The sequence below is a fragment of the Emydura macquarii genome, unplaced genomic scaffold (assembly GCF_026122565.2).
Source record: "Emydura macquarii macquarii isolate MOO-44397 ecotype Brisbane River unplaced genomic scaffold, CSIRO-AGI_Emac_v2 contig_2369, whole genome shotgun sequence".
NCBI classification, from domain to species: Eukaryota; Metazoa; Chordata; order Testudines; family Chelidae; genus Emydura; species Emydura macquarii.
Genome location: NW_027132506.1, coordinates 2922040 through 2948024, shown reverse-complemented (window position 1 = coordinate 2948024; position 25985 = coordinate 2922040). Strand labels below are relative to the sequence as shown.

General features: G+C 59.5%; 2 protein-coding genes across 4 annotated transcripts in view; both read right to left on the bottom strand.

The window, feature by feature from the left end:
* Nucleotides 1-3509: 3509 nt before the first annotated feature.
* Nucleotides 3510-13013, bottom strand: NICN1 (nicolin 1, tubulin polyglutamylase complex subunit). Its single transcript, XM_067561235.1, has 7 exons — nucleotides 12854-13013; nucleotides 12504-12632; nucleotides 9471-9659; nucleotides 8636-8749; nucleotides 7958-8029; nucleotides 5793-5897; nucleotides 3510-5214 (listed from the first exon to the last, which is right to left on the bottom strand). The coding sequence occupies exons 1-7, from the start codon at nucleotides 12896-12898 to the stop codon at nucleotides 5173-5175; spliced, it is 696 nt and encodes a 231-aa protein (XP_067417336.1). The 5' UTR covers nucleotides 12899-13013; the 3' UTR covers nucleotides 3510-5172.
* Nucleotides 13014-19526: 6513 nt separating this feature from the next.
* Nucleotides 19527-25985, bottom strand: part of DAG1 (dystroglycan 1) — a 92302-nt gene continuing 85843 nt past the window's right edge. For all 3 annotated transcript variants that reach the window (XM_067561233.1, XM_067561232.1, XM_067561234.1), the window contains exon 3: nucleotides 19527-25633. In XM_067561233.1, the coding sequence (XP_067417334.1) occupies nucleotides 23237-25633 (2397 nt within the window). In that variant the 3' untranslated portion in view covers nucleotides 19527-23236. The remainder of the gene's footprint in view (nucleotides 25634-25985) is intronic.

The following is a 25985-nucleotide window of genomic DNA, read 5'->3' as shown; positions in this document are numbered from 1 at the left end:
CCAGAGCTCCTCCCCACCCTTGTCTGGCTCCCGAGTTCACAGGCGCCCCACCTAGCCAAGGGGTCAATTATTCAGTCCCGGAGGTTTCCCTTGTCTCTATACGGTCTTCCAGTGATATGGGTCGGTCCCAGCCCTCCTTAATGGCCCCTCCCCCTAACAGCTGCAGGACAAAGCAGCCCACAGCTCCTGCTCTTCACACTTAGTGCGCAGCAGCAGCAAGGGACACTGAGGCACACACTGCCATCGGAACACTTCCCACATCCGTCCTCGCTTGGCGCCCAGAGCAACGCTGAGCACCCAGCTGCCATGACTGGCTGGGGCTGCTGCCTCACAGGGGCTCTGGGGTCAGGCTCTCCAGGACCTGGCTTCGCAGCGAATGGCAGCTGTGTTGCTCCACACTCAGGGCACTGATGACCTGCCCCACAGTCACTGCCGCATTGGCATGGCCCCCACAGCCGGCCACGAGCCCAGCCCGACTTGCTACAATGTCAACCCAGCCACTGGGGGCTTCCTCCACAAAAGTTCCTCCTTGGCAACGCAGCCCGGTGCTGCGCCGCAGCCCGTCCTGCTGCCAATACTGTCTGTCTCGTTGCGTGCCCATGCAGCTGTCAGCACCGACCGGCTCTTGCCTTGGGCCTGGTCTACACCACACAAGTAGGCTGCTGCTTGGCAGCTTATGTTGCCCTAGGTCTGCATGTGCTACACCCGCATTGGTCTCCCACCATTGTAAGCACCTGCTACGCCGACATAGTACCACCCCCTCCCTGAGCGGTGTAGTGCCACGGGTGATTTACTGAGGGCGATACAGTGCATGTGTAGACACTGCTGACCCTAACAGTCCTCCAGTGGCTGTCCCACAATGCCTCACACTGACCGCTCTGGTCACCATTGTGGGCTCCACTGCCCAGGGGTCACGGAGACCAGAAGTCCTCCAACCCCTTTAAAACCCTGTGAATTTTTAAAATGCCTTTTCCTGATTGCCTGGCTTGACGAGTGCGGCTAGCAGCACCCCACTGCGGCGCACAACTGCCCAGCTGGCTACGCTGCCTACACACTCCTGCCTGGAGCACACAGGAGCTACTGGATCTCCTGGGCCGGTGGGGAGAAGAGGCTGTGCAGGTGCCACATAGAAACATGGCCATCCATGAGCAGCTTGTTAAGGGATGCAGGAGAAGGATATGTTCTGAACACTACCAATTGCCTGGTGCGGTACAGTGTCACACAACCCATGGAATCAGTCACACCAAAATGAACAGGTGCAGTGACAATGTTGTGGCCCAAATGTACAGAGACCATCACACAATTCCTACCCCACCACCAAAGAGAAAGGCCAGGTAGAGCACACTACAGCAACGCACACTACTCTGGCTCACTATTAAAATGGTTTTTCAAAGCCTCCCTGAGCCCTATAGCTCTGCTTTGAGCTCTTGTATAGCTCTTGTATCTGGCTGTTCAAACTCAGCAGACAGCTCCACCTCCATCCCAATGGAAACCTTTCCCCCTTTGCTTCACAGATACACAGTAGGAGACAGCAGGCAGCTACAGCCACTGGGATATTTTTCTCACTAAGGTCCAATCTTGTAAGTAAACAATGCCAGCGATCCTTCCGATGACCACGGGCACATTCACCTGTCGTACTGCATCTGCTGAGTCTGTAGATGAAGCACATCGAGATGGCCAATGTATGGCTTCATGCGCCATGGGAGCAAGGGGTTGGCTGGGTCACTCAGAATGACTGTTAGCATTGCAACATCAGCAACGGTAATCTGCCGCTCAGGAAGGAAAGTCCCTGCTTGCAGCCTTCTGAACCGTGTCACACACCTTCCCTGATCAGCCAACACTGATGTTGGTAAAGCATCTCCAGTGACCCACCAGCACTCGCACAACCATAGAAAAGCAGCCCTTGTTACCTGTCAGCTCTGTTCTTGGGAAACCAAGGCGCAAACCCCTACTGTCTGATTCACCTGAAACTCCGCCCCCCTCCTCTCCACCCAGTCTGTGCTTGAACCAGAACCGATCAGGGAGGGACTTACCAAACGCAATGAAAAGGCAGTGGGGGGCACACCTCAACCCCTCCGGACATGGGTGACAGGGTTAAGGCAACGCCCCCCAGCCTTATCTACATCGAAGCTGGAAGGAGAAAACATCTCTATTAGCACACCGAAGGCAGGGACCGCACTAACGCTGGGACTGCAGAAGCAGGGAAGCAAGGCATGATGAGGATCTCTGTGCCCAATGTTCATGAACTTCTGCCTGCAGACACCCAGCTCAGCAGGGATCAGGCCAATTCTAGTCATGAACCCGCTATTGGCATCCAAACACTGAATCTGCCTGATCGCATTGTGAGCTCCCTGGCAGGAACACGGCCATAGCCAGGAGTGATCAGCTCCTATTGTCCAGCCAAACAAAACCACTCTGGGATACTCCCTTGAGTCATCGTTTATCCGTAAACAAACCTGGTGTTCTCCCTTGAACCATTGTTTCTTTACTACAAAAACCCCACCCAAGGTCAAACTCTGGGTCTGATGCCTGGATCCAAATGCTGCATCAGCTCCACTGGAACGTCCCCTTTTCCTGACTGAAGGTGCTGGGGGCGCTGCCTGTCTGCAGTGCTCCAGCCCCTCAGCTGAACAGCCTGTCTCTTGGGAACCTCCAACCCGTTCAAGCTGTGCTGAGTGGTGAGACCCCAACTCTCTCGCTCTGGTTAAGCCCACTTTTTCCCCTCAGACCTAATTGGGTATAACTTTCTAAACATGACATACTCAAACTTGGGCTACACTGCCCCAATACCCCAATTGAAACCGTGTAAGATTGAAACTGATTTGTTTATTGGTCTCTCCTTGAATGGCTATTTCTCGATATACCTGGCAATAAAATAACTTTTATAATCAGGCTGGTTGCCAGACTCTCTCCAAACTTCATTTACTTCTTCGTGTTCTCAGCTTCCCTGTTTTGCTCTGCAGCAACACTTCTTTTACCTAAGACAAAGATCCCTGTAACGCCCAAAAATCCGGTGGGGTTTGCTCATCAAGGGGGTTACTGCCAAAACAAGTGTAACGTGAAAGTGGGGATATAGACATGCTGATCCTGTGGCATATAAGTGCTGTTTGACCCAGCCTGCTCAGTCCAGGGACATATTAGAGGTCAGCTTGAGCGTGCTGATTGACCGTCCACTCAGACGCGCTCTGCTAATCTGTGAATGTGTGTGTATATGTGAGTGTTGAGCTGAGTCTGGGGTGGGAGGAACCCAGCCCAGGGAAACTTAGGTTCTGCAGGGTAGCTCTATTGGGAAGGGAGAAGTAAAGCTCCCACTGAAAACGCAAGTGACACAAGCACTACAGTGACAGAATTATAACCCCTGCCAAAAAGTAACCCTAATAAATGAGTGCACCCCCAGGTGACGGGCAAAGCTGGTCACACCCTCTCTGTTGTCTGTGGCACAGTGGGCTGGTGCCAAGATAGGGAGATGCGTGTCATCTATCGCCCCACCGCAGTTGGGTGCCAAGCCATCCAGGTCCCGCCCAGAGGCACAGTCCTGCGTAGCAGGAGAGGACGAGTGGCCCTGCACACTTGCGTCACACCGGCCCCCAGGTTGGATTTCCTGACTCCAAATTGATTCCGGACTGGCCGTTAGCAAGCGGGCATTGCAAGTGTCCACTGGGTGATCACCCCTCGCTCCTCCAGGGGCAGTGCTGCTCTCATTTTGGTGCCCCTGTGCTAGGGGGCCGGGGCAAGCTCCGTGCACAGATCCAGGAATGTGGCCTTGCACATCTGCATGTCCTGCAACCACTGCTCGTCATCCCACATCTGCACGTGATGCAATCCCACCAGGCAGGGCTAATTTCTCGGGCCCACAAGCAGTGCTCCACCATCCTGAATGGGTTCACACGGCGTCCCCCAGCAACCTGTCCTCCAAGGATCACGGTCCCCAGTCGGTTCTTCGTGCAGCTCTGCATATAGTCCAGGCTTGTGCACCCTGTGCCTGCACCATGCCCTGTGAGGCTCTTGCTGCCTCAGTCCGGCAGAAGGGACGGCGTGTGCCCGGCCGGCTCAGCTCAGACAAACCACTCGCACAGCTCAGCTTCGGGGGGTGTTTATTAGAGCAGCCGGGTGCAGGTGCAGCAAATACACAAGGCGTCCCCGGCAGGCATGGGAAGAGGGGTCAGCTCCCCCGCCTACGTGCAGCACGGTGACCGGCGGAAGGAACAGCACGGCTTGGCAGCTCTGTCAGGCGCAGCCGAGCAGGCCCGCAGCCAGGAAGGAGGGCTGGGCAGGGGGCACTAGCTGGGCATTCAGACCAAGGTCCAATTCCCAGCGCTGCTACAAACTCCCCTACGTGACCCTGGCAGCTCTCTGGGCCTCGCTTCCCAGCCGCATCATGGGGACGGCCCCTCCCCCCCAGGCTCCAAGCCCTGCAGCCGGGCTAAAATCCACAGTCAGGAAGGCTCCACCTGACCGGCCTTCCTCCCCCTCGCCTGGACCTCCCGCCCCGCCTCTCCCGCCCCAGCAGCCCCACGGTCATGAGGGGCTAGGCCCCACAACAGGAGAGCTTGCTATCCCAACATGCCAGAGCAGGCCGGGCGGCACAGCACAGCCGCAGGCTCCCAACTCTGCCCATGGGCACCGGCAAGCGACCAGGGACCGTCACAGCCCCGCGCTGAGCTCCAGCCAGCCCCAGGCCAGGAGGGGCAGAGAGCAGCATTCGGGCAGTCGCTGTCTGTTCCCAGAGCCCAGCCCCTCCTTGAGCTTCCCTCCTGCCCCAGATCCTACCCGCAGCAGGACTCTGCAGCTCTTCCCAGGGCTCTGCTCCACACCCACAGCCACAGAGCAGGTCCAGTGGCTCCTGGGCCCAGAACGGGGATTTTCTGCAGTGCAGGGAGCCAGGGAAGTCCACGGCCCGCAGGCTGCAGGCGGACACAGGGCTGGCAGACAGCAGCCCCCAGCAGGAGTGCGGCCGGCGCCAGGGAGTGGAGCCATGCTGTGCGGGAGGCCGAGGGAGCACAGAACAGGGAGGCGCCGAAAACACCTTGTCTGGGGAGAGCTGAGGGCAGGCACCGGTCGGTGACAACGCAGCAAAAACCTTCCTTGTCCAGCAACCCCTCCGGGCTGAGCAATGCAGGGAAACGTGCCGGGTGGTCGGTCAGAGCGCGGGCAGCCAGGCTGGGGCTGAGCTCAGGTGTAGGAGAGAAGATTGATGTCGTAGCAGCCATCCACCTGCAACAGACGGCAGTGTCACCCCAGCAGGGCAGGCACCTTGCTGCCTCCTGCCGGGGCTGGCTGAGAGCCTCCCCCCATGATACGCTCCCTAGGACCGCAGGGGCTGGCAGAGAGCCTCCCCCCCATGACATGCTCCCTAGGACCGCTGCTGGAAGCGCAGGGGCTCAGCGCATCCCGACACATGCCTAGGGACCGCTGCAGGGACAGCTGAAAGCCCCCCGCGACACCCCTCAAGGACCGCTGCAGAGACAGCGGGGGCTGAGCACACCCCCACAGCCTGTGCCCTCCACTGCAGTGGAATGGCAGCTGGAACGTCAGGGGGGCTGGGAGCGGTGGAGCTGAGACCTGAGCGCTCCCTACATCCGGCACAGCTCCCGGTAGTGCCTCCTGCTGGAGAAGCTGCACCTGGCCCCTGCAGCTTTCCCAGCAGCTTGCTGGCATTTTGCCCAGCACAGCCAGCAGCTCTGGTGACTGCAGACGCTGCCAGCACCCAGGGCACTGCCCGCAGGCCACGCCGCGAGCCCAGAGCTGGGGCCGGCCCCATGGGCAGGGAACAGAACTAACTGGAAACTAACGTCGAAGCGCCCGATTCGGGCTGCCGCCTGGTTGGCGCGGATCATCTCCGTCAGCACCCACAGTCGCTGGACTTCTGCGGACACCTTCTCTGGGTCGGGGATGCCCTGCAACAAGCAACGGTTATGGGGATGGGTGTGTCTGAGGGCAGCTCCACAGGTCAGGTAACCCCTCCCCCCCACCCAGAGAGCTGCTACCCCCACTGCCCACAGCGCACTGCTCTGGCCCTGGTACTGCTCCTGGCTGTCGGGAGGCTGGGCACGCACCCGGCTTCCTCTGCTCTCCGCCAGAGCCGCCTCGTCTCATTGCTCCACTTGGACGGGGCAGCGCCTGGCGCAATGGGACCCTGACACAGTCCTGGCTGCAGCAGTCTGGGCACACACTGCCCAGCATAGGCTCCGCGCTCTCCCATCAAGTCACAGCGGCGGGGATGAAATGGGAAAGCATCACACGACACCCTCGACTGCTCCAGCCAGCGCCACACGCCACCGCCAGGACTCTACCGCAGCCAGGCCTGCTGTCTGTGCCCTCCCTCGCCCTACTCGCTCTTCTGGACTGCCACACCCTCCTGGTGGGGAGGGCACGGCAGGGCCAGCCTGGCCAAGGGCCTGCTCTTCCCAGCCGGTTCAGCATGGTCACAAAGCTCTGGGCTGCGCCGAATCCTGGCTGCCGTCGGCTGCGGCGTCCCCAGCTGAGCACGTCGTCAGCCACAGTGTCCGCTGGCACGTGTGCCCGGAACCGACAGCAGCCCGTTGATGAACAAAATCAGCTTCACTGCCCAGCTCTGAGTCTCCTCGGCACACGCTGCCGGAGACGCTGGACGGGAACTCGGGGAGCAGGGCTTGGCTGAGCACAACTCAGGAACCAATTCCCCATTTTCTCCAAACCTCTCTTGGAAAGGCCAGCGTGACGCCAGCGGTGCCCCTTGAAGCACATACCTGGACGGAGCCTTCCCCGGAGGGTCCCAGAGGCACACACCGCAGCTGCCACTGCCTGGCACTCACCAACGGATGGCGGCTGGCCCCAGTGGCCACCGGGACACAAACCTCACTGGCCTACGGCTCCTCCTGGAGCCACCAGGGACCCAGTGGAGGGCTGGAGACCGGGGGTACCCCTGGTGGTGCCTCATTTAAGAAGAGAGTCTGAGCACTGAGCAGGGCCGGAGCGCGGGTGTCTGGCAGGGCAGCGCAGGCTCCGGCCCTTGGGCCGCACGCACAGGGCTAGATCCGGGCCAGGAATATCACAGAGCCGGATCTGCATACCCACGGCTGGGCTCTCTGCACTAGTCAGCGTGTGGGTGTTTCAAACTGGGCCCTCCCCTGCTCAGCACCACCGGGACCCCCTCTCCCTGCTCAGTCACCGGGAACTCCCTGTGAACCCCCTCTCCCCACTCAGCCACCAGGAACTGGCTGCCGGGGGTGAGCTGGAGCAGAGTGGGGGAGGGTCCCGGCACCATGGCCAGTGCTGACCCTGCCACCTGTCTGGAGCAACCTGGGTCAGTGCAGGGCAGCGGCCTGCTCTCCCGCCCCAGCCCGCAGCCAGCCGCAGGCAGGGAACGGCGCCACTCACCCCCCACGCTGCGGGGACCAGATCTCCGAGGCAGGCTGGCAGGGCTGCAAAGCATCATGGTTCCCCCGGCCAGCACCTCTCCCGCCGGGCCTGGGGGCAGCGACGTCACAGCGAGGGAGAGGCTGCTCCGCACCCCTAGCGCCCGCCCTGCAGAGCCCTTCCTGCCTGCCGCCACTGCTGAGCCAGGTGGTGCCGTCCCAGACATTCGGCTCTCACTGTGACCCAGGGGCTGCCCCCATTGACCACTCCCCAGAGTCCAGGAGCTCCCTGCATTTCCCCCACAGCATCAGCATGCATTTAGATCCGCACGCAGTCCCCCCAGCACCCCAGCCAGCCCGCTCCCCTGCCCTCCCCCACTGTGCTGTCTGCAGCAGGGACATCCCCACCCCTGGCCGGGATCCTGCCCGCTGCCCTTCCCCCCCGGGACACCCTCCTCCCGCCGGGACACCCCACCCCCGGCCAGGACCCTGCCTGCTTCCCTTCCCCCCCCAGGCACCCCTCTTTCCCCCCAGGACACCCCAACCTCGGCCAGGACCCTGCCATCTGCCCCTCCCCCCAGGGCACCCCACCCTCAGGGCTGCTGGAGGAGCCTACTTACCCCATGCAGGTTTGCCAGTGGCCGCTGGGGGGCCAGGTGGGACAGCCAGGAAGGGAAGTCTCTCTGGGGGCTCTGAAAGGGGTCAAAGTCAGCAGGTGAGCAGAGCAGAGGCCATCTAGCAGGCCCAGCTCCCCACGCTCAGGGGGACAGGCTGCCCACCCCCCCACTCCCACTGCTGCGTGTAACGTTGGTGTCTCTGGTGCAGCCCAGGCCAAGGGAATTCCCCCAGAGCCAGGTCTGGCTGGAGCTTGCTCCCCAGCTCCAGCCCCTCCTCAGGGCCTCGGCACGTGCTGGGCATGGAGACAGAGCCCCCTGGCCGGGGCCTAGGACCATGCGCCATGGCCAAGGCTGCAAACTGCACCCCACTGAGCCCCAGGGCTCTGAAGGGGGATGTGGGGAGCCTCAGGCATCAGGCCCAAAGCCTGGGGCAGCCCCTGCCACGAGGGGCACAGGCAGGTGGTGGCAGGGCAGGATCCAGGGCGTTCCCCCAGGCACAGGCGGGGCAGCTGCTTCCCAACCGCAGCGCTCCTGGGGGAAGCGGGCCGAGGCGGAGACGACTGGCGGGTCCTGGACCACGCCCAGCACCACATCTGAGCAGCCTAGCACAGCGCCCGGGGGAAGGGCAGCCTGGTACCACCCCTGCCTTCTTGTCCCCACCCAGCAGCCTCAGTCATTCACCTTCTGGCCACGGGGGTAGAGCTGCAGCTCCTCCAGGGTGAAGTGCAGCCACACGGGTGAGGGCTGGCGAAGAATCAAGCGCACCGCCGTCACCTGATCCACTTCACACAGCATCTGCCAGATCCAACAGTGACTGTGGCGACCCCAGTACCATGGGGAGCTGCCCTGGCCGCCACAGCAAGGGGCACAAAGGCTGCCAGCTCTGGGGAGGGGAGCGGAGCCCGATGCAAGATGGCTGGACGGCCGTTTCAGAATAGATCGGGCTAAGAATCACAGCCCAGGCTCTTTCCACCAGGAAGGATAAGGACAGACTGGCAGCTCTTGGGGTGGGCCCTAGCACCACTGCAATACAATAAACCATCAAGGCTTGTCCATCCCGGAGACAGAGATGGCCCACGCCCACAGCAGTAGCCAGAGGGGAAGCCGTTTCAGGCGATTCAGCCACTCCCTCAGCACTGAATGGCAGCTGGCTCTGGGGTGGAACCCTACAACACTCTAGAACGATTAACATGGAATTTGCCCTAATGAGCCGTGCTGTGGGCTCCCAGCAGCCAGGGCCTTGCTTTGGTGTTTCAGCAGCAGCCCAGCAGCGAGTGGACTCTGCTGACTGGACTGGAAAGCAAGCTCCCCGCTGAATCCCCAGCTGGCCTTCCTGCACCACCTGGGTCCTTCTGAGCAGCCTCCCCTCCAGGGAGTGTCAGGCCCAGCCCAGCTCAACCTGTGTCCTCTGACCCAGCTCTGGCCGGGGCGCACCCAGTGCTCTGCTGCTGCTCTAGCTGCAGGGGACTCAGGGACCACAGGCCCAGACCCAAACCCAAGGGAGCCGAGTCCTGACCTGCTGCCTGACGAGGGAGAAGTAATCTTGGGAGCCGTCCTCTGTGTGCGGGGTGGGCATGAGGCAGTGGTTCCGCAAGCACGTGGCCCACTTCCTGGAGCCCTCGCGCCTCACGTCGCAGGGGCGGCGCCGCTGCACCCGCACGGTCAGGAAAGCCGTGTACGAATTCTTAAAGACGATCTCCTGCAACTGAGACAAGCCACCGGCGGGTCACCATGAGCCAGCCCTGCCTTCTGCCCCAGACAGGCAGGTACCCTCCCGGAGAGACCCTGCCCGCACAGGTGAGAAGCCGTTCACTCGGCCCACTTGGAGCCACATCCTCAAACCATCCCTGACTCCACTTGGTGCGACTGGCAGCAGCCAGGTCCTGGGGCCAGCACAGCGGACAGGCTGCACAAAGCCGCGTGGGTGTCTAGGAAGGGAGGAGTGGGCAGGCCTGGCAGGAGTGTCACTTCACCCGTCCCAGAATCCTTTCCGGCAGAGGAAGGGGAGCCGGGAAGAGCTTGGAGACCTTGGCAGTTGTGGTGGATAATCAGGAGACCACGAGCCCCCTGTGCGCCACTCTGGCCAAAAGAACTAATGAGATCCTGGGATGCACAAACGGGGGAATCTCGAGTAGGAGCAGGGTCATGTATGGGGCTGGAATAGAGAGTCCAGTTCTGGCGCTCACAATTCAAGGACACTGATAAACTGGAGAGGGTTCATAGAAGAGCCACAAGTATGATTAAAGGATTAGAAAACATGTCTTATGATAGACTCCTGGAGTCACTCTTTAGCTTAAACAACGAGAAGGTTAAGGGTGCCTTGACCACGGTCTCTGAGTACCTACATGGAGACCAGAAATTTGAGTAAAGGGCTCTTCAATCAAGCAGATAACGGCAGGAAGGTGAAGCTAGACAAATTCAGACCGGAAATCAGGTGTATGTTTTTAACACAGAAGGTAACTAACCATTGAACAATGGCACAAAGGCCATGCTGGATTCTCCATCACTGCCAATTCTTCACTCTGGATCGGACGTTATTCTAACAGATCTGCTCTAGGGGTTACTTTGGGGACATTCTCTGGCCTGTGCTATATGGGAAGTCAGACTAGATGCGCACAAGGGTCCCTGGGAATCTACGAACGTACAGCTCCTGGCACTATCAGCTTGGCACTGTAAATGGAAATATGGCAGCTAAAAACCTACCTGTACTCCAGACAGTTTGATACAAGCTGCCCTTGCTTAGAAGCCTGATTCAAAGCCCCACGTTTGCTATTTTCTCCGGGTGGGGACATGCCATCTCTCTGTACTACCGCGGCAATGAAATGCAGCCCCTGCTATGCGCTGTAGACAGGAGAACTGGGAATGCCAGTGGCGTTCTCCTTCAGCACTCCTTGGCAGGCTGGCAGAGGAAGCCATTCATTCACTGGCTGGGCCTGAAACTGCCCCCCTCTGAAGTCAGACCTGGCAAAGCCTAGTTATCAGACTGGGGATGAACAGCAGAAGGGCTGCAAGATGCTGTCTAAGGTGCCCCAGTGCCTGGCCAGCTCTAGCGAGGAGCAATACCTATGCCATTCCCCGTGAGCCAGCTGCACCCAGAGGCGTTCCCTGGTGGAGACGAGGTCTGGCAGTAGTCAGGCCTGGCCCTTTAGCCCTCCCACCAACCTACTTGAGGAGGCCAAGTGGCATTTTCCCTTTCAAAGCCATGGGAATGTCATAGAATCAGAGAAGATGAGGGTTGGAAGGGACCTCAGGAGGTATCTAGTCCAACCCCCTGCTCAGAGCAGGACCAACCCCAACTACATCATCCCAACCAGGGTTTTGTCAAGCCTCAGCTTAAAAACCTCTAAGAATGGAGATTCCACCACCTCCCTCGGTAACCCATTCCAGTGCTTCACCACCCGCGTAGGGAGAAAGCTTTTCCTAATGTCCAACCTAGACCCTGCCCCTCTTCAACTTGAGACCATTGCTCCTAGTTCTGTCATCTACCACCACCGAGAACAGCCTAGCCCCATCCTCCCTGGAACCCCCTTCAGGTAGTTAAAGGCTGCTATCAAATCCCCCCTCATTCGTCTCTTCTGCAGACTAAACAACCCAGTTCCCTCAGCCTCTCCTCATAAGTCCTGTGCTCAGCCACCTAATCATTTTTGTTGCCCTCCGCTGGACTCTCTCCAACTTGTCCACATCCTTTTTGTAGTAGGGGCCCCAGAACTGGACACAATACTCCAAATGCGGCCTCACCAATGCCGAATAGAGGGGAATAATCACTTCCTGTGACCTGCTGGCAATGCTCCTCCTAATGCAGCCCAATATGCCGTTAGCCTTCTTGGCAACTAGGGCACACTGCTGACTCATATCCAGCTTCGTGTCCACTGTAACCCCTCTGTATCATATCCCCACCCTCCAATTTATCTACCACTCCTCCCAGTTTAGTGCCCTCTGCACACTTGCTAAAGGTGCAATCCATCCCATCATTGTCCTGGAGCCCCAGCCTCAACTGCTGATGTCTGGCCAGCAAGCGTGCCCATGTGGGTTTGTTATTCAGGGTCTGCGTGGCAGTGCCTCGTGGTATGCTTTGGGCATGTGGCGCAGTCACTGGAGGCAGTGGGAGCGGCTCACGCACACGCCCAATGGCACCTGGTCCCTGCGTGTTTTCCGACCACTAGATCTTAGCTGCCCACTGGGCGTCCCTCTGCCCTGAGAGCCTCAGCCCCCCCAGCATAGACATGAGAGCGCTGAGCCATGCACAGCAAGCTGGGGCTGGGACCTGAGCTCACTGCCCTGTCACGGGCACCCCGACAGCGAGCAGGGCCCCCGGGGGGAGCCTAGCAGCACCACCCCAGAGGGTTTCCCTCTCGCTCTGGCCGGTCCCACTGCAGCCCCAGGAGGCTGGCGGATGTCGGTTCCCACGGCACCATCTCATTTCCTACCACACCGGTGCCAGCCTGCAGCCGCAGCACCGGGCCAGGGCCCTTAGCGGGCAGCACCCGGGGCTGGGGGTGCGGGGGCTGGTGGGGGCCAAGGAGCCTGGGGCAGGGCCCCCCACACCTACGTCCAGGGGCTCGGCGAGGGACAAGGCCACGTCGATGACGGCCACGCCGGGCCGGGCCAGGTCCGTCTTCGCATCCCCCACCTGCAGCGTCACGGGGCTGCGCACGGAGCAGGGCGCCGGGCCGGGCGGCTGCGGGAGGCAGAGAGACAGTCAGCCGGGCCCCCCCCATCGGCCCCCCCGGGTCAGCCGGGCCCCCCCCCATTCCATTGCCTCGCCTCGCCTCGCCCCGCCCCCTCCCGGGTCAGCCGGGCCCCCCCATAGCCGGTCAGCCGGGCCCGTCCCCCATCGCCTAGGGAAGCACCGCGGGAGGGGGCAGGTCGGCGCGGGGGAGGGGGAGGGGCGTTTCTCACCCGGCTCCGTGTCCCAGGTTCGGCGCCGGCGGCTCCATCCAACATCACGGCGCGGGAGGCGGGGCTAGAGAACAGGCCCCGCCCGTCTCCATGGAAACGGCTCGCGGGGTGGGGACGGCGGTTGCGCAGCGCGGCACTGGGGCGCGGGGTCTCCCGAGCGTTGTTCTGACCCAAGCAGTGGGCGGAGTCCGAGCCTGTGACGTGACAGGGCCACGCTCGCCGGGGTACCGGAGCGATGGCACCAGCCCCGTCCCGCCCCCCCGCCGCACGTGCCGGCTCCGCCCCCAGCTCCATCTGCTGAGCAGAGCCTCGCGGACACCCAGCGCCCGCCGCCGTCATTAGGCTCCAGGGTGAACGCCCGGGCCGAGGGAGGCCTGCGCCGAGCCGCTGTCGAGCGTCCCGCCCGCCGGGGCTGCGCGGCCCGTGCGGAGAGTGAGAAGCGGAGCCGCGCCCGTTGTGTTGTGGCTGCGCCCCGCATCTCCCCAGGCCCGGCCAGCAGGCGGGCGCTGCAGGGGGAGGGGAGAGGCGGCGGTGGACAGGGCCCCAGCGAGCTCGGCAAGCCGCGCCAGGCCGGAGTGGCTGGGAACCGGGGCATCCGCCCGGCTTTTGGCAACAAATCCAAATCAAGTGTCCAGCCCTGCCCTGCCCCGAGGGGGACGCTGAGCTGCCCCTGCCCGTCCGGGTCCGTCCGTCCGTCCGGCACCTGTGCGTGACCCAGCTCCTGGGGCCCAAGCGCTAGCTGGGCTGGGCTCGGTGCTGCTGCTGCCCACGCACTGTCTCCCCACGTGTGCAAGCTCCCGCCGGGCACTCAGGGCTGCCAGCGATGCCCAGGCTGAAAGGGGCGCTGCCAGCTTAACCCCAATGTGCTGCCTGGCCCAGCTGCCAGGGTCACCCTCGGGGCACTCCAGGCTTTGCCTCCCCCGGCGTCATACCCACCCTTACCCCCAGGTGTCACCCCTGGCCAGAGATGCTGGCTGGATGGCAGCTGGGCCCGTGGTCGGGGTCTGGGGGCAGCGGGATGTGAGGTGCACTCAGACCCGCAGGCTGGGCCTTTGATGCTCAGCGGCTTCCCCACCGCAGCTGCCGCAGGCTAGTCCCGGGCTGGGGCCAGAGTCCTCAGCCATGGCCCGATGGCAGGTGCGCATCTTCGCATCTCCCCCCTTCCCTGCTGCCAATGCCTCTGCGCAGCCGGACGTGCCCGGCCCAGCAGCCTGGGCAGAGCCTGGAGCCCAGCCAGGCTGCCTCGCAGAGCGGGGCTGCTACCTCCATGGCTCAGCTGGCCAGTCGCTAACCACTAGACGCTCCCCTCCCGGAGCCAGGCGCTCTGGTTCTGCACAGCAAACAGCCAGGCAACCCGCTGGCAAGGACTGTGCTGCATCCCTTGCTGGGGCTGGTCACCCAGAGGATAATGGCCTATTACTGCTACCCTGTCCCGCTGTAACGGGGGGCTGACAGTGCTGGCCTCAAACCCCAGTAAAAATACCCAGTGATCCGGTCACAAAAACCTAGCCCTCATCGCAAAGGGGAAGGGCTAGGACTGTGCTCCCCAAACTGTGGGGCGGCCCCTTGAGGGGTGCATGAAAGAACGTTCGGGGGTGCGGTGAGCCCCAGGCCAGCCTACACATGTGGCGGGGAGGGAGCCCCCAGCTCTGCTCTGGCCTTGACCCCAAACTCCTGGCCGCGTTCCTGACTGCGGCTCTGCCACCTGCATGTCCTGTAGGTTTCTTCATATTTTGCAGCTGTGTCTGTGTGGCACGAACCCCCAGCCAGGGCTTACCGGGGACCAGCCACCGGTGTCCCGAGGAATCTGTCCAGGTGTTCACTCATCAGCACCAGGGGCCGGCCCACCTGGAGGCAGCTCAGGCATCTTGGGTCTCAGATCCAGCCCCCCCCAAGGACCAACACAGCAGAGAGGCCACGAACTGTCTGAGCCTGAGCTGCCCCCGTGACGCCAGGAGGAGCTGCCCCAAAACAGGGCTGGGCATCTTGGCAGGCAGGGGTGGGGAGGGCACCGCTCCTCAGGGCGTCTCCCCAGCCCTGACAAGGGCACAGACTGACCCATGGGATTAAAGGCAGATTATCTGCAAATATGTAAATTGGCTCATTACAGGCGACCCCCGGCCCTCGAAATCCTGGAGATGCGCTGGTTCCGCAGGTGTCAGAGCCAGAGCAGGCACCGCGGGGCCGGTGGGTCTGGCCGGGGCCGGGCTCAGCCTGGATGCTCAGGCTGGGCTCGTTGACCTTGACATCGAGGGCTCCAGCATTTGCACGTTTCCTGCCACATTTCACCAGCCCTGCCGGCTTCACTGGCCAGCCACGCGGCATGGGCCGGGCGTGTCCTTCTAGCTAAGGGCTGGGCGGATGGATCGAGCAGGGACGCATGGAGGTGGGTGGGGGAGTGTGTAGGTAACTAGCCAGCTATAATGTGCATGGAGAGCCATTAGATGAGCAAGGTATGGGGTGACAGAGGGTTTAACTAGAGGGCATCTATGGGGTGAGAGGGCTGGGGCTGTGTATGGGATGGTTACTATGCAAAGCGCCCTCTCCTGGCCACCTGGACACATTGCATGGTCCCACGGCACCGGCTTGGCCCAGGGGCTGTTCCCAGCTGCTCAATGGTTCCCAACTCAGCAGCCCCCAACCGGCCCCCGGGACCCTCATTCTTCCCTCATGCACTGCCTCGGAGCAACATGCTCACACTGCTCCATGCCAGGGGAGGCGGCAGGATAGTGCTGCAGCAGAGCGATGACAGGCCCCTGGAGGGCCCAGAGCCAGTGCACGCTGGGAGGATCCCCCGCAAGCTGCAGTGGGTTTCAGGAGCGAGTGGGGGAACCTCAGAAGGGTGGAGCCCCAGCTCCTGGGGGAACTGATACGCTAGTGGGTGGGTGTTCACGCTGTGACGCTCCCGGGGCTGCGGGTTGGGAGTGAGGGGCACCGGCAGAGCGGGGGGGCAGGGGGAGCAGAGAGCTGGGCTAGCAGGGGGCTGCGGGTCGGGGGTGAGAGGCACTGCAGACCTGTTGGGACTGTGCTGAGCTGGCACAGCTGGCATACATCTCTGCCCCCTCCACCGAGCTCTTGCCAAATGCTCCCTGGGAACACGGGCCAGGCTGGGCCCTGGCCGAGGGCGGCTCCCTGCTCCGGCCTGCACAGCCACCCTCAGCTGCCCCGTTCTCTGGAGCCATGTCAGCACCGGACCCTGGGCAGCTTTGCACCTGCCAGGCCCTGGTGCCAAGCCCCACGCCTTTCCCAGGACTGGCCAGCTGCTGCTGCTGCCGCCAGCCCCTCCCTGGGGGCTGGAGCCTGAACACAGCCCCACTGTCCTGCCCCAGCTGGCGCCAGCTGCCCAGAGTGAAGCTGGGAGCACGCTGGGGCCAGGAGTCCCGATCCTCCAGCAAACCCAGCCCTGCAGGGCTCCAGCCCGTCTGCTGGCCCTTGAACACCTCTGTACAGATGGGGGGGCTCCCCTCCCTCCAGGAGCAGCCAGGCCCCCCCCCAGCTCTCCCACCCCCCAGCATGCTCCCCTCTGCCTTGGGGTGCACTGTTGCAGGGTTTCTGGGGGGGCAGAGGGCTGGTGTCTTCCCCAGGCGCATCACACCCTGTGCCGTGTATGCCCCAGATGGGGTGGCCTGGCGTGGTGGGTGGTTAACCCTGTGTCCGTTGGTGCCCGTCACTGCTCCGGGAGCCAGGGGGCCTGGAGGAAATGGCCTGTGCCCTGCCCAGGCCTGGTAGCTGACACTGATGGTGGGGGCCTGTGCAGGGCATGGGGGACCCTCACACAGTCACCCTACCCCAGTGAATACCAGGGCAAAATCTAGGAGCAGCCCTTCTGCCTCCCAGTTGGGTGCCCTGGGGCGTCTCTGGTCCTGTGGGGGTGGGGGGTGTGTCCGGCCTGGCACAGTGCCAGCCGAGCTCTCCAAGGAACAGGGCAGTGTTGGGCCCCGGGCCGGGCGCACAGGGAGCTTTGGGGGACAGCCGCTCCCGAGAGACCCCGCAGGAAGCTGGCGTGTTGGCACCAGCCAGGCTGGCCAGAGCTCAGCATGGGCCTGGCCCGGCCTGACCAGCTCACAGCTGCAGCACCACGAGCAGGGCCAGGGCTTCCGGGACGTGGCAAAGGGGCCTGCCCCACATGCTGGAGGAGCAGAAGGTGAGGGGGCTGGGGCTGTGTGGGGCCTGGCTGAGAAGGGGCTTGAGGCTGCCCTCAGTTCCTGCACCTTCGGCAGGGGATGGGTTGCCAACCCTCCGTAAATTTACAGACAGTCAGTGAAAAAATGTAGTTTTAAGGCTGGCCGTAAACGCGTAACAAACGGGAAGGTCTGTGACAGTGGGTGGAATGAGCAGCATATTCAGCCATCGCTTGTCCTGCGGAGTCACTGCTCGGGTCATGAAACGACATGGACCGTGACTATCAATTTCCTGTTTTCTATCACTGCCCACACCCGAAGAGCTGAGCCATCAGTTACCTGCGGCTAACACAGTGGTGTCGTTCCGAATCCCTGGGTGCAGAGCATTGCCGGGGCGTACACGCGCTGGTGATGTTTATGGTATTTTTAGTGATGTCAGTCACACATTTACTGGGTCAGTAAAAAAAAAATCAACTTCAGATCTTCCTGTGAGTACAAACTAAAATGCAAGGTTGGCAGCCCTGATGAGCGGGACACCGCCGGCCAGGGAGAGCCGTCTGTGCCAGGGCCCCACGCTGCAGGGCTCCGAGCTGAGTCGCCTTCCCCAGCACTCACAGGCCCGGCACACAGGCCAGGATCTGCTGGGCCGGGGCTGGCCATGACCCATGGGATTAAAGCCCTGTCTCCCCCCGTACAGAGACCTCACCCCCCACCCCATACAGCGCCCCCGCCCCCTGGATGCCACGCTGCTGTGGGCTGGTGGCTGGCTTGGCCGGGGCTCCAAGCCCAGCCTGGCTTGGACAGACGCGGCGTCTAGTGCGCTGGGTCCAGTGGCCCCTGCTGTAGCCCAAGGGCTGTCCCCACCCTGCCGGCATAGCCTGGTGACCCCGCTACAGTGCGGAGAGCCTGAGGGTGCTGGTGGGGCAGGCAGACGTGCCCCCCTTTGTCTCGCCATCAGGGAACCGAGGGGGGTTGTAGTTGCTGTGCCCAGGGCAGGGAGAGAAAGGGGGTGAAGGTACATTAGGCCCAGCCCAGCCGCTGCTATGCACAGGCCCTGCTCTGGCGCCCTAGGCGTGCCCACCTGGAGGGATTCACCTACCAGGCACCCTGCAGAGCCTCATGGCGCCTGCCCCTGTGCTGGGCCGTGCAGTGACTGACGCGCAGCTTTGGACTCCCACCTCGCCCCCACACCGGCGTTCAGGGACAGCTCCATGCCCTGCCCAGGGAGGCAGCCCATACAGGCTCTGCCGTGCTCGGGCTCCCACTGCACCCTCGCTGCCTTCGCCCAGCGGGCGCTAGCGGGCCTGGTTCTCAGCTTGGGGCCCACCTGCCCCCCGGCACAGGCAGCAAATGGTGCTATGCAGAGCCCCAAAGCCAGGACAGACTCAGGTCACTGCAGCTGCCCGGCCAGGATTGGGGAAAGACAAGCTGCTACGCACAGCCGCAGGGGCCATATAGGGACATGAGCAGGCAGAGAGAGCTCGACATGTGCAGTGAGTCACCGAAGGGGCATCCGAGCAGCGCATGCTCTGCCCTCGCTCCAGCCCAGCTGCCAAGGCCACTGTTCCTGGAGACCGGCTAAGCACTGGGCTGGGGCGCTGGGAAAAGGGGAGGTGCGGGGCGAACCCAGGCTGTGACAGCCAGGGTCAGTGAAAACCCAGCTCAGCCTGATCCTGGAGCTAGGGCACGGCGGAGCTATGCTAGAGGAGGCAGCTAGCAGCACGGGCACCTGCAAGTACAAAATTAACTCCCTCGCCCGGGTCTAAAACTTGCCTTTATTCCTGCCTCTTGCAGCACCGCCCCCACCTCTGTACAAGGAGCAGGGCTGGGGGCCAGGGGCTGCAGCTGACACAGCCCTTAGTTAAGTAACACCCGCAAAAGTATTTTGCTTTAAATGCAGCTGGTGTGGCGTAGGGAAGTACCTGCCTCTGCTGATCAACGCTTCTTGCAAGGCCTCCATCAATAGGGGAACCCTAGCTAGAATCCACCTCCCTGGCCCTGCTGTGCCTGAGGAGGCTGCAGAGCGGCGGTAGGGAGTGAAAACTGGGGCAGGGAACGGGGAGTGACGGGTACCAGCTGCGTAGCTTGCTTTTAGAGGCTGCCTCGGCCTTTGCCAGCTCTGTAGTGAATGAAGTGGGGCTGGGGATTCTTACCAGCCCTGGGCCAAGCTAGACAGACACACGTTTCCAAAGGACGTGGGGCAGAGAAGCAGCTCCGCTGATGTAGGTAGAGGTGGAAGTGGCATGCGTACACCCCGCCCCCTGGTGCCCCACTCACCCTGTTAGCAGCAGATGCTGAAAAGCTATTGTTTAAACTTCCATTTTCTTGTCTTCTCCCCTCCTGGCTGCAGCCCACACACTACCTAGCGCCCAGCCTCCAGCGCCCGCAGGAGCCGCACACCAAGGACAGGAGCAGAGATTCAAACTTGCATGAGGCGGCGCTGTGCTGACTGTCACTTACCCCCTCCTTCTGGAATAAATCCTGTTCCTCAGCTGGCCGCCCAGCCCCTAGAGATGGGTAGCGTGCTCTTTGCTAGGCCAGGAATTCAGGCCATGCTGGTCACGCCAGATTTAATTAACCTCAGTGAGGATTGTGACAAGTTGCAGAGGCAGAGGCGATGTTCCCTTGCTGCTGTAACGGCAGCAGCCCTCCTCTAATAAACTTGTGTCCTCGCAGCCAGGGGCCAGCTGGCTTTTCGCTGCCCCCACACGGGCCTTTCACTAACATGCTGTTGCTGGTGCCGTTTTGGATCTAGGGTTCCCTGCTGGTCAGAAGGGGTGGCAACCTGACACGTGGAGGAGGGAAGCCATGGTCAGCGCACGCAAGGCAGGAGAACAAGATAACGGGATATTTGGAGCCCATGGCTTCATCTGACTGGGCTGAGTCCAGGCAAGGGCAGAATTGCATTTGCTGCCTTGCCAGCACGTACCCCGGCCCTCACTGTGCCAAGGGCTGGCATGAATTAGAGCCCAGGGTCCCTGAGAACAGGCACTTGGTGCATTGTGCCTCCCGTTCAAACTGTCCCCATTGTCTCCACATTTCATCTGGTCTGAGCAGGCCTTTGAAATCTCAACTGCTTTGCTGCGATTGGTCACACACGTCCCAGGCTCTGGTTTCTGAGGATGAGCAAAGGTTGAGCTGTGAGCACACAAGGCAAGCAAATATAAAATTCCCCTTGGGGAGAGACGGCTGGTTTATGAGCAGAGCGGGTTACATGTTCACACCAGTCATCCAGCTTTTCAGAAACCGGTTTAGCTGGAATGGTGCAAAATCTAATTGAAGCCTGACTGGGATTCCTTTCTCCATCTTGAGGGAGCAGAAGTGGTCCCTTCAGACCAGGGCTACGGCCCAGCGTGGCAGGGAGGTGAACTGGCAGTGCTGCTGCCCATGCTCTGCTCTGGAGATAATGGTCTAAGGGCTCAGGTCTCCATGGCCCAGCACTGTTCAGTACCACGCTCCTGGAGCCCGGGATTCCCTGCAGGCACACAGGGGCCTCTTATACCTGTCTGCTTCACTCCCACCTGGGCAATGGCCCCTGCCCCTGCAACAGGCGCCTGTCTAAGCTGCCAGTCACACACCTAGCCCGGCAGCACCAGGCACGAATGAGGGCAAAGGGGCTGACCTGCCCCTCAGGACTACCTGGGTTGCACCCCAGCTCCCCAGCTGCCCCCAGGAGGTGGGTGAGGTCGGGGTGCAGCAAAGCGCAGGTTTATTTAGCTGCAAGGGTTCGTTACAGAAGGCAGGAAGGAAAACAGCAGCGAGTGGTGAACACTTTTAATACAGATTCTCTCCCCGTTACAGTGGCTAGTGGCATAAACAAACAGCACTGGTGCAAAGAGGAAGGCGGGCGCCGAGAATGCCATGATTGTTATTCTGTTCACTGCCCCTTCGTCTCCAGTCTCTATGGTGACAGGTAGGCCCAGGCCTGACACGGGTGCGCCTGCGCCTGGCCAGTGTGCAGTGGCTGCGGTTGCTAGGGCGACAGCACTGTTTGGGAGGCCGTTCCAACAGGGACAGCTTCAGGGCTGCCGGGGAGGCATGTGAAATGCACCACTGCCAGCTCCCAGCGGCCCCAGGTGAGGGGGCACGCTGCCAGCACTGCTCTAGGCTCACTACAAAGCCATCAGGGCATTTGGGTGACAAAGGCCAGAGCCCGACAATCCATTCCCACTTCGCCAGAGCCCAAATGTCCGGCAGGACAAGATGGGCCCGTGCCTCTACCGGGAAGCCTGCACAGCTCAAGCCTGTGGCAATGCTCCAGCACTCCACAGGGAAGGCGGGAGAGGAGTCACATTCGCTTGGTGTGCGGTGCAACTCTATGCCGGTAAAGCCAGCACGAGCAAAACGCTGCCCGAGTTGCACCTTGCAGTCACCCCAGCTCAGTCCTCCAGCCCCGCTGCAAGTGCAGAACCAGCCAGACTGCAGAGCAAAGGAGGCCCTGGCAAGATCAGGCACGGCATTTGCTTTTGATAGGCAAAATCCCTTGAAGTAGCGAAGAGGCGGGATGGAAAATGCCGCCCTAGCAAGTACGAGGTGAAGGTCGTTTTCTCTAGTCACCCACTGGTGTGTAACCAGCCATGGCAGCACACAACATACTTTGCAAAACAGTCAATATGGCTTAAAGTGTCTGCTTGGTGTGCAAAGTCAGCCAGAATCTGCCCAGCCCAGCCCCGGCAAGGGCAGGGCCACATTATTGCAAAGGGTTTTTCCTCCCTCTAAATGTACCAAAAATAGTTCTCAAATGGTCAAGAAAAATCCATGCTTAAAATGATTTAGTCCAAAGGAAAAAAAAGCACAAGAGCAGCCTACAGGGCAGCCCCAACCTCGCAGGAGAGATGGTGGAAGGAAGTTCAGTTTAAAAAGGCAAGAAACCTAGGCATGGCTCTACGATTTAAGGACGACTATGAGACAGAACTCAAAGTGAGCAAAGCAGTCAGTCCCACGGAGCTGATACTAAGAAGCTAAGCTCATACAAACTGCTGTCAGCGTTACCATTTTTAATTATTTTTTAATAAAACAATTTGAGGCTGTATCAAAAATTTAGTAAAAAATTAGATGTGAGAGTTCACGGAGTTTTACTATGAACCGTCGCTGGCGCTTTTTCTGTCCCACCCGGCAGCCAGCTCCGTCAGCGTCTGTGCGCGCAGAGAGCAGGGTGTGAAACACAGGCAGGGTGAGAGAGGCAGTGGGGAGGGATGAGGGGCTGTGCCAAGAAGACGTCTTACAGGAGATAGCATCACCCTACGTAAAAATATTGCATCTTCACCAAAACCCCTCCCAGTGTTTCAAACCCCACTGCTCGCCCTTACCACAGAGAAGTGACGCAGTGTAAAACCTTCTCCCATTCCTACCAGAGCCCCATCCCTACAGGCCTGCCAACGCCACAGCCTGCGGCGCACTGGGGCGATGCTGCCCCTGAGCTGGACACTGTTAACAAATGGCTGGTTTCCAAGCTGCTCTGAGCCACCTCCGAGGTCTGTTCTCCAGCAGCAAAGGGACACGCATGTGAGATCTCAGCAGGCCAGCAACAGCCCACATGGGGGTGGGGTGGGTGGGGGGGGGAGTTTCTTGATGCTTGGCAAATGGTGCCCACAGCCAGGCTGACTAAGTGATTACTGTTTTACGATCCGTGAAAAAATAGGGTTCCTTTGATAAAAAGACTGTGGCTAGGTCTATCCTATAACGGGGTTTGAAACACCTCTGGAGCTGATTTTTAGCAAAGTATTTCCCCTCCCCGGCCCAAAACTATACAGACAAGTTTAGGTAAACAGCAGATTAAATGTAAAAACTCAGCATTGACTTCAGAAAGTCCCTTGCGTTTCGTTATGTGCAGGCTACCTGTCATGTTACGTCCTGTTGCTAGACACACGTGAATAGAAAAAACAGTACAGTTAGTGTTAAAGGCAAAGAGCAGAGCCCCAGATTGCCACCCAGTGCCGTCGGCACGGCCCTCCATCCCTCTCCTCTGCGCCAGGCCACGGCCACTTCGAGAAGCCTGCGGCAGAAATACTTTTGAGCTGAGAAGAATTTTTCTATGAATAAAATAAAAGAAAAGCTGTTAGGCAAAAATAAAATCAGTGTCCCCAAGGTCCCCAAACACTCTGGATAGTGAACATTTCCGGAGAGGACCTGCAGGGGCCTGGCTGCGATCTGGGATGCTGAGTGTTGGTTTCTGGTTGGCAATGGGTTGCAGGCCATCAGTCCCTACAGACAACACTGGCTGGGACTAGAGGCCCCTACTCCGCAAAGAGTCTTGTCTTCATTAAGGGGGAACATATGGAGGTGGAGACCTGTAAGGGGTCATGTTCTTCGGGCGGGAGCCTTTGCCCTCCATGGGCGCTGTGAAAGGGGGGGGAGGCTGATAAGGAGGTGCGTTGGGGTCTTCATCCCGCAGGGGAGTATATTCCCCGATGGTGTCCTGGTTCAGCGGGGTGGTCTCTGGCATATTCTGGTTCGGGTACTCTGGCGGGGGGAGAGGGGCTTTCTCCTCCTGAAGGATCAGGGGCATGCTGGAAGAAGGGGGAGGCTTGGAGTCATCTAGCTCATCTGCGAAGATGATGGGCACGCCCTTCTTGATGAAGGTGGCCTGATCCTCGATGGTGAGCTTGCCTTTTCTCTTCTTGCGGTAACAGATCATCGCAATGATGCCTGCGATGAGCAAGATAGCAGCCACCACCACAGCCGGGATGACAGTGTGCAGGTACACGTCATCTTCACTGCTCTTCTCAGGCTCTTTGCCTGTCACCAGCGTTGGGGTTGCTTCAGAGATAATCCTGCCTTCTCTAGCCACTGGAATAAACTGAATGTGTCTGCAGCTGCCGGAGCCAACCACAGAAATGTTTATGGGCCTGAACTCCGGCTCTAAGGCATTAGCGAAGGCTGGGCTAGGACCCCCCGCTTCATCAGAGATTTTTTTGCTCAAGACTCTGATCTGTTCTTTCGGGCACGGGTCCAGAGGCAGAGTGTTGTTGGTCCACTCCACGACAACGGAGCCCTTGGTGATGTTTTGTACAGTAATGGTGCTGCTGTTCCTGTCGCCCAAGGCAAAAGCCAGTTTCTTTACCAACCGGATCTTTTTATGGATGTCACTGGCCACTGCATTGTGGTCTCCATATAATTTGGCTTTAAACTTAACTGGAGACTTGTCCCCATATGGCCGTTTGTGAACATGTATTTCAAAAGCATCCACGGCAGAGAGGCCACCTTTGTCTGTGGCATACATGAAATACTCATGCTTCCCTATGTGGCTGCGGTCAGGCATTCCATACATTAGTTGACTAGTGCTATTGAACTGGACCCAGGAGTTTTCTTCCACCATTTTCTGCTCTTTCAGCTTTAGAGTCAATTGTAGTTTATCTGTGGTGGTGTCTTCTTTATCATAGAATGTATCGGAAGGTATTTTAACTTCAAAGTAAGTGCCTTCCCAGGCATCCACCCTATCGATGTGGTTTGTCAGCCGTGGCGGCTCATTGCGGAAAGGTCCAATAGTAGTGGTTTGAACACGGGTTGGTGGAGAGGGGGTTTCCAGTTTAGTGATTGGGGATCTGGTGGTGCCAAGGGGCTTGGTAGGTCGAGGAGTTTTGGGTCTTCTGGTAGGCCTTCGCGTTGTAGCTGTAGAGGAATCTGTTGTTGATGGTGTGGCTGGTTTCAGAGTGGTGACTCTTGGTTTCTTAGTAGTGGTTGTGGGTGGTGTAACCACAGCAGTAGGCTCTACATACCCAGTCATCGTTGGGCGAATCTGCCCAGGGATCGTACTGGTGGCTTCTACCACTCTGGTTGGCTGAATTGGTCCTAGGGTTGGTGTCTGAACAATGGCTCCTCTTGTTCTAATAGTAACTGTAGGTTTCCTAGGCAACGGTACAGGCTCTCTTACGGGAGGAGCTGTTGTTTCTGTGGGAGGTGCAATGGCTGGGGATGTGGGGGTGGGAACAATTCTGGTTGGTGGTTCTTGGATAGCAGTTGTAGGTGGCCCAATGGCAGTGACAGGTGTAGGGGTGGCATTGATCTGCCGCCTTATCCTCTTAGGAAGATGAGGTTTCTTGTTAGCAATGTGCCAGCCAACAACAGGGTAGCCAAGATGGGCAGACATGGTACCTTCCTTAGCAGGAGCTTCAACATTGCTGATGTTGGGGATGCTGTTTTGGCTCAAAGAACATCCCAATTTCCATGAGAGTAAGGCCCCATTTTCCACCACCTTTTTTGCATTTCCTGGCCCAGCCATAAAGGCTGACATATCAAAGAGTCTATTATTTACAACAGGCACCAACTTCATGTTATGAAGTTCCACCTCTGAAAAGCTTCTCATTCGGTTTAAAAGTTCAACCCTCTGCTTTGGTGTCATTTTTGTTAAGTCAGCATCCAAAATTACCGTGAGGATTGTGACTGGTTCCTCTGGGCCACACATGAACGGCGCTGCCTCATTCTGGTCCGGGGAAGCCACTCGAACTGACTGAGGCTCATTGTGCTCTTCGGGGTGAACCTCAATGGAAAAGACATTGGTGGTTTGGGGTACGTAACTTCCATTGGGTGCCAGGTGCACTGTGCTCACTGAGATGTAATGCACTCCCTTGTCAGTCTCCAGGGGCAAGCCTTCTAAAGTGCTACGCTCCGGTTCCCAGTGCAGCCAAGAAGGCAAGGCGTCTTTCCCAGCTTCAGATATCTATTGAAGAGAAGGAGAGGCAGAATCAGGTACTGTTGTCTTTTAGAAATTAGTAAAGAGACCAGTTCGATCCTAATTGTTTATGTTACAGGCTTTCAACAACTGATCTCGCAAGCACAATAGATGTGTGGATGGTCGATTCTAGCCAGAATTTGGTGGCTTCTCCTTGATAGAACATACCAAGACTGATTTTTATTGCATGCATCTGCCCCAAAAAACAGAAGTGGCCTGAATAGAAGAGCAAGCAAAGTGGATATTTAATAATACTTCTTCAAAAGGCTCATCTCCATGACATAAGCCCCCAAGCACCCAGTATGCACTTCTCCATGTTATTTTTTTGTAAGGCACAAGT

Bases quoted from the DNA above. Each gene is read 5' to 3' on its own strand.
- NICN1 (XM_067561235.1), bottom strand. From the start codon at position 12,898: ATGTTGGATGGAGCCGCCGGCGCCGAACCTGGGACACGGAGCCGG. The intron at 9,660-12,503 runs GTAGGTGTGGGG...GGCTTGTCTCAG, and splicing joins CCCTCGCCGAGCCCCTGGAC to TTGCAGGAGATCGTCTTTAA. The intron at 5,898-7,957 runs GTAAGTAGGCTC...TGCTTGTTGCAG, and splicing joins CACTGGCAAACCTGCATGGG to GGCATCCCCGACCCAGAGAA.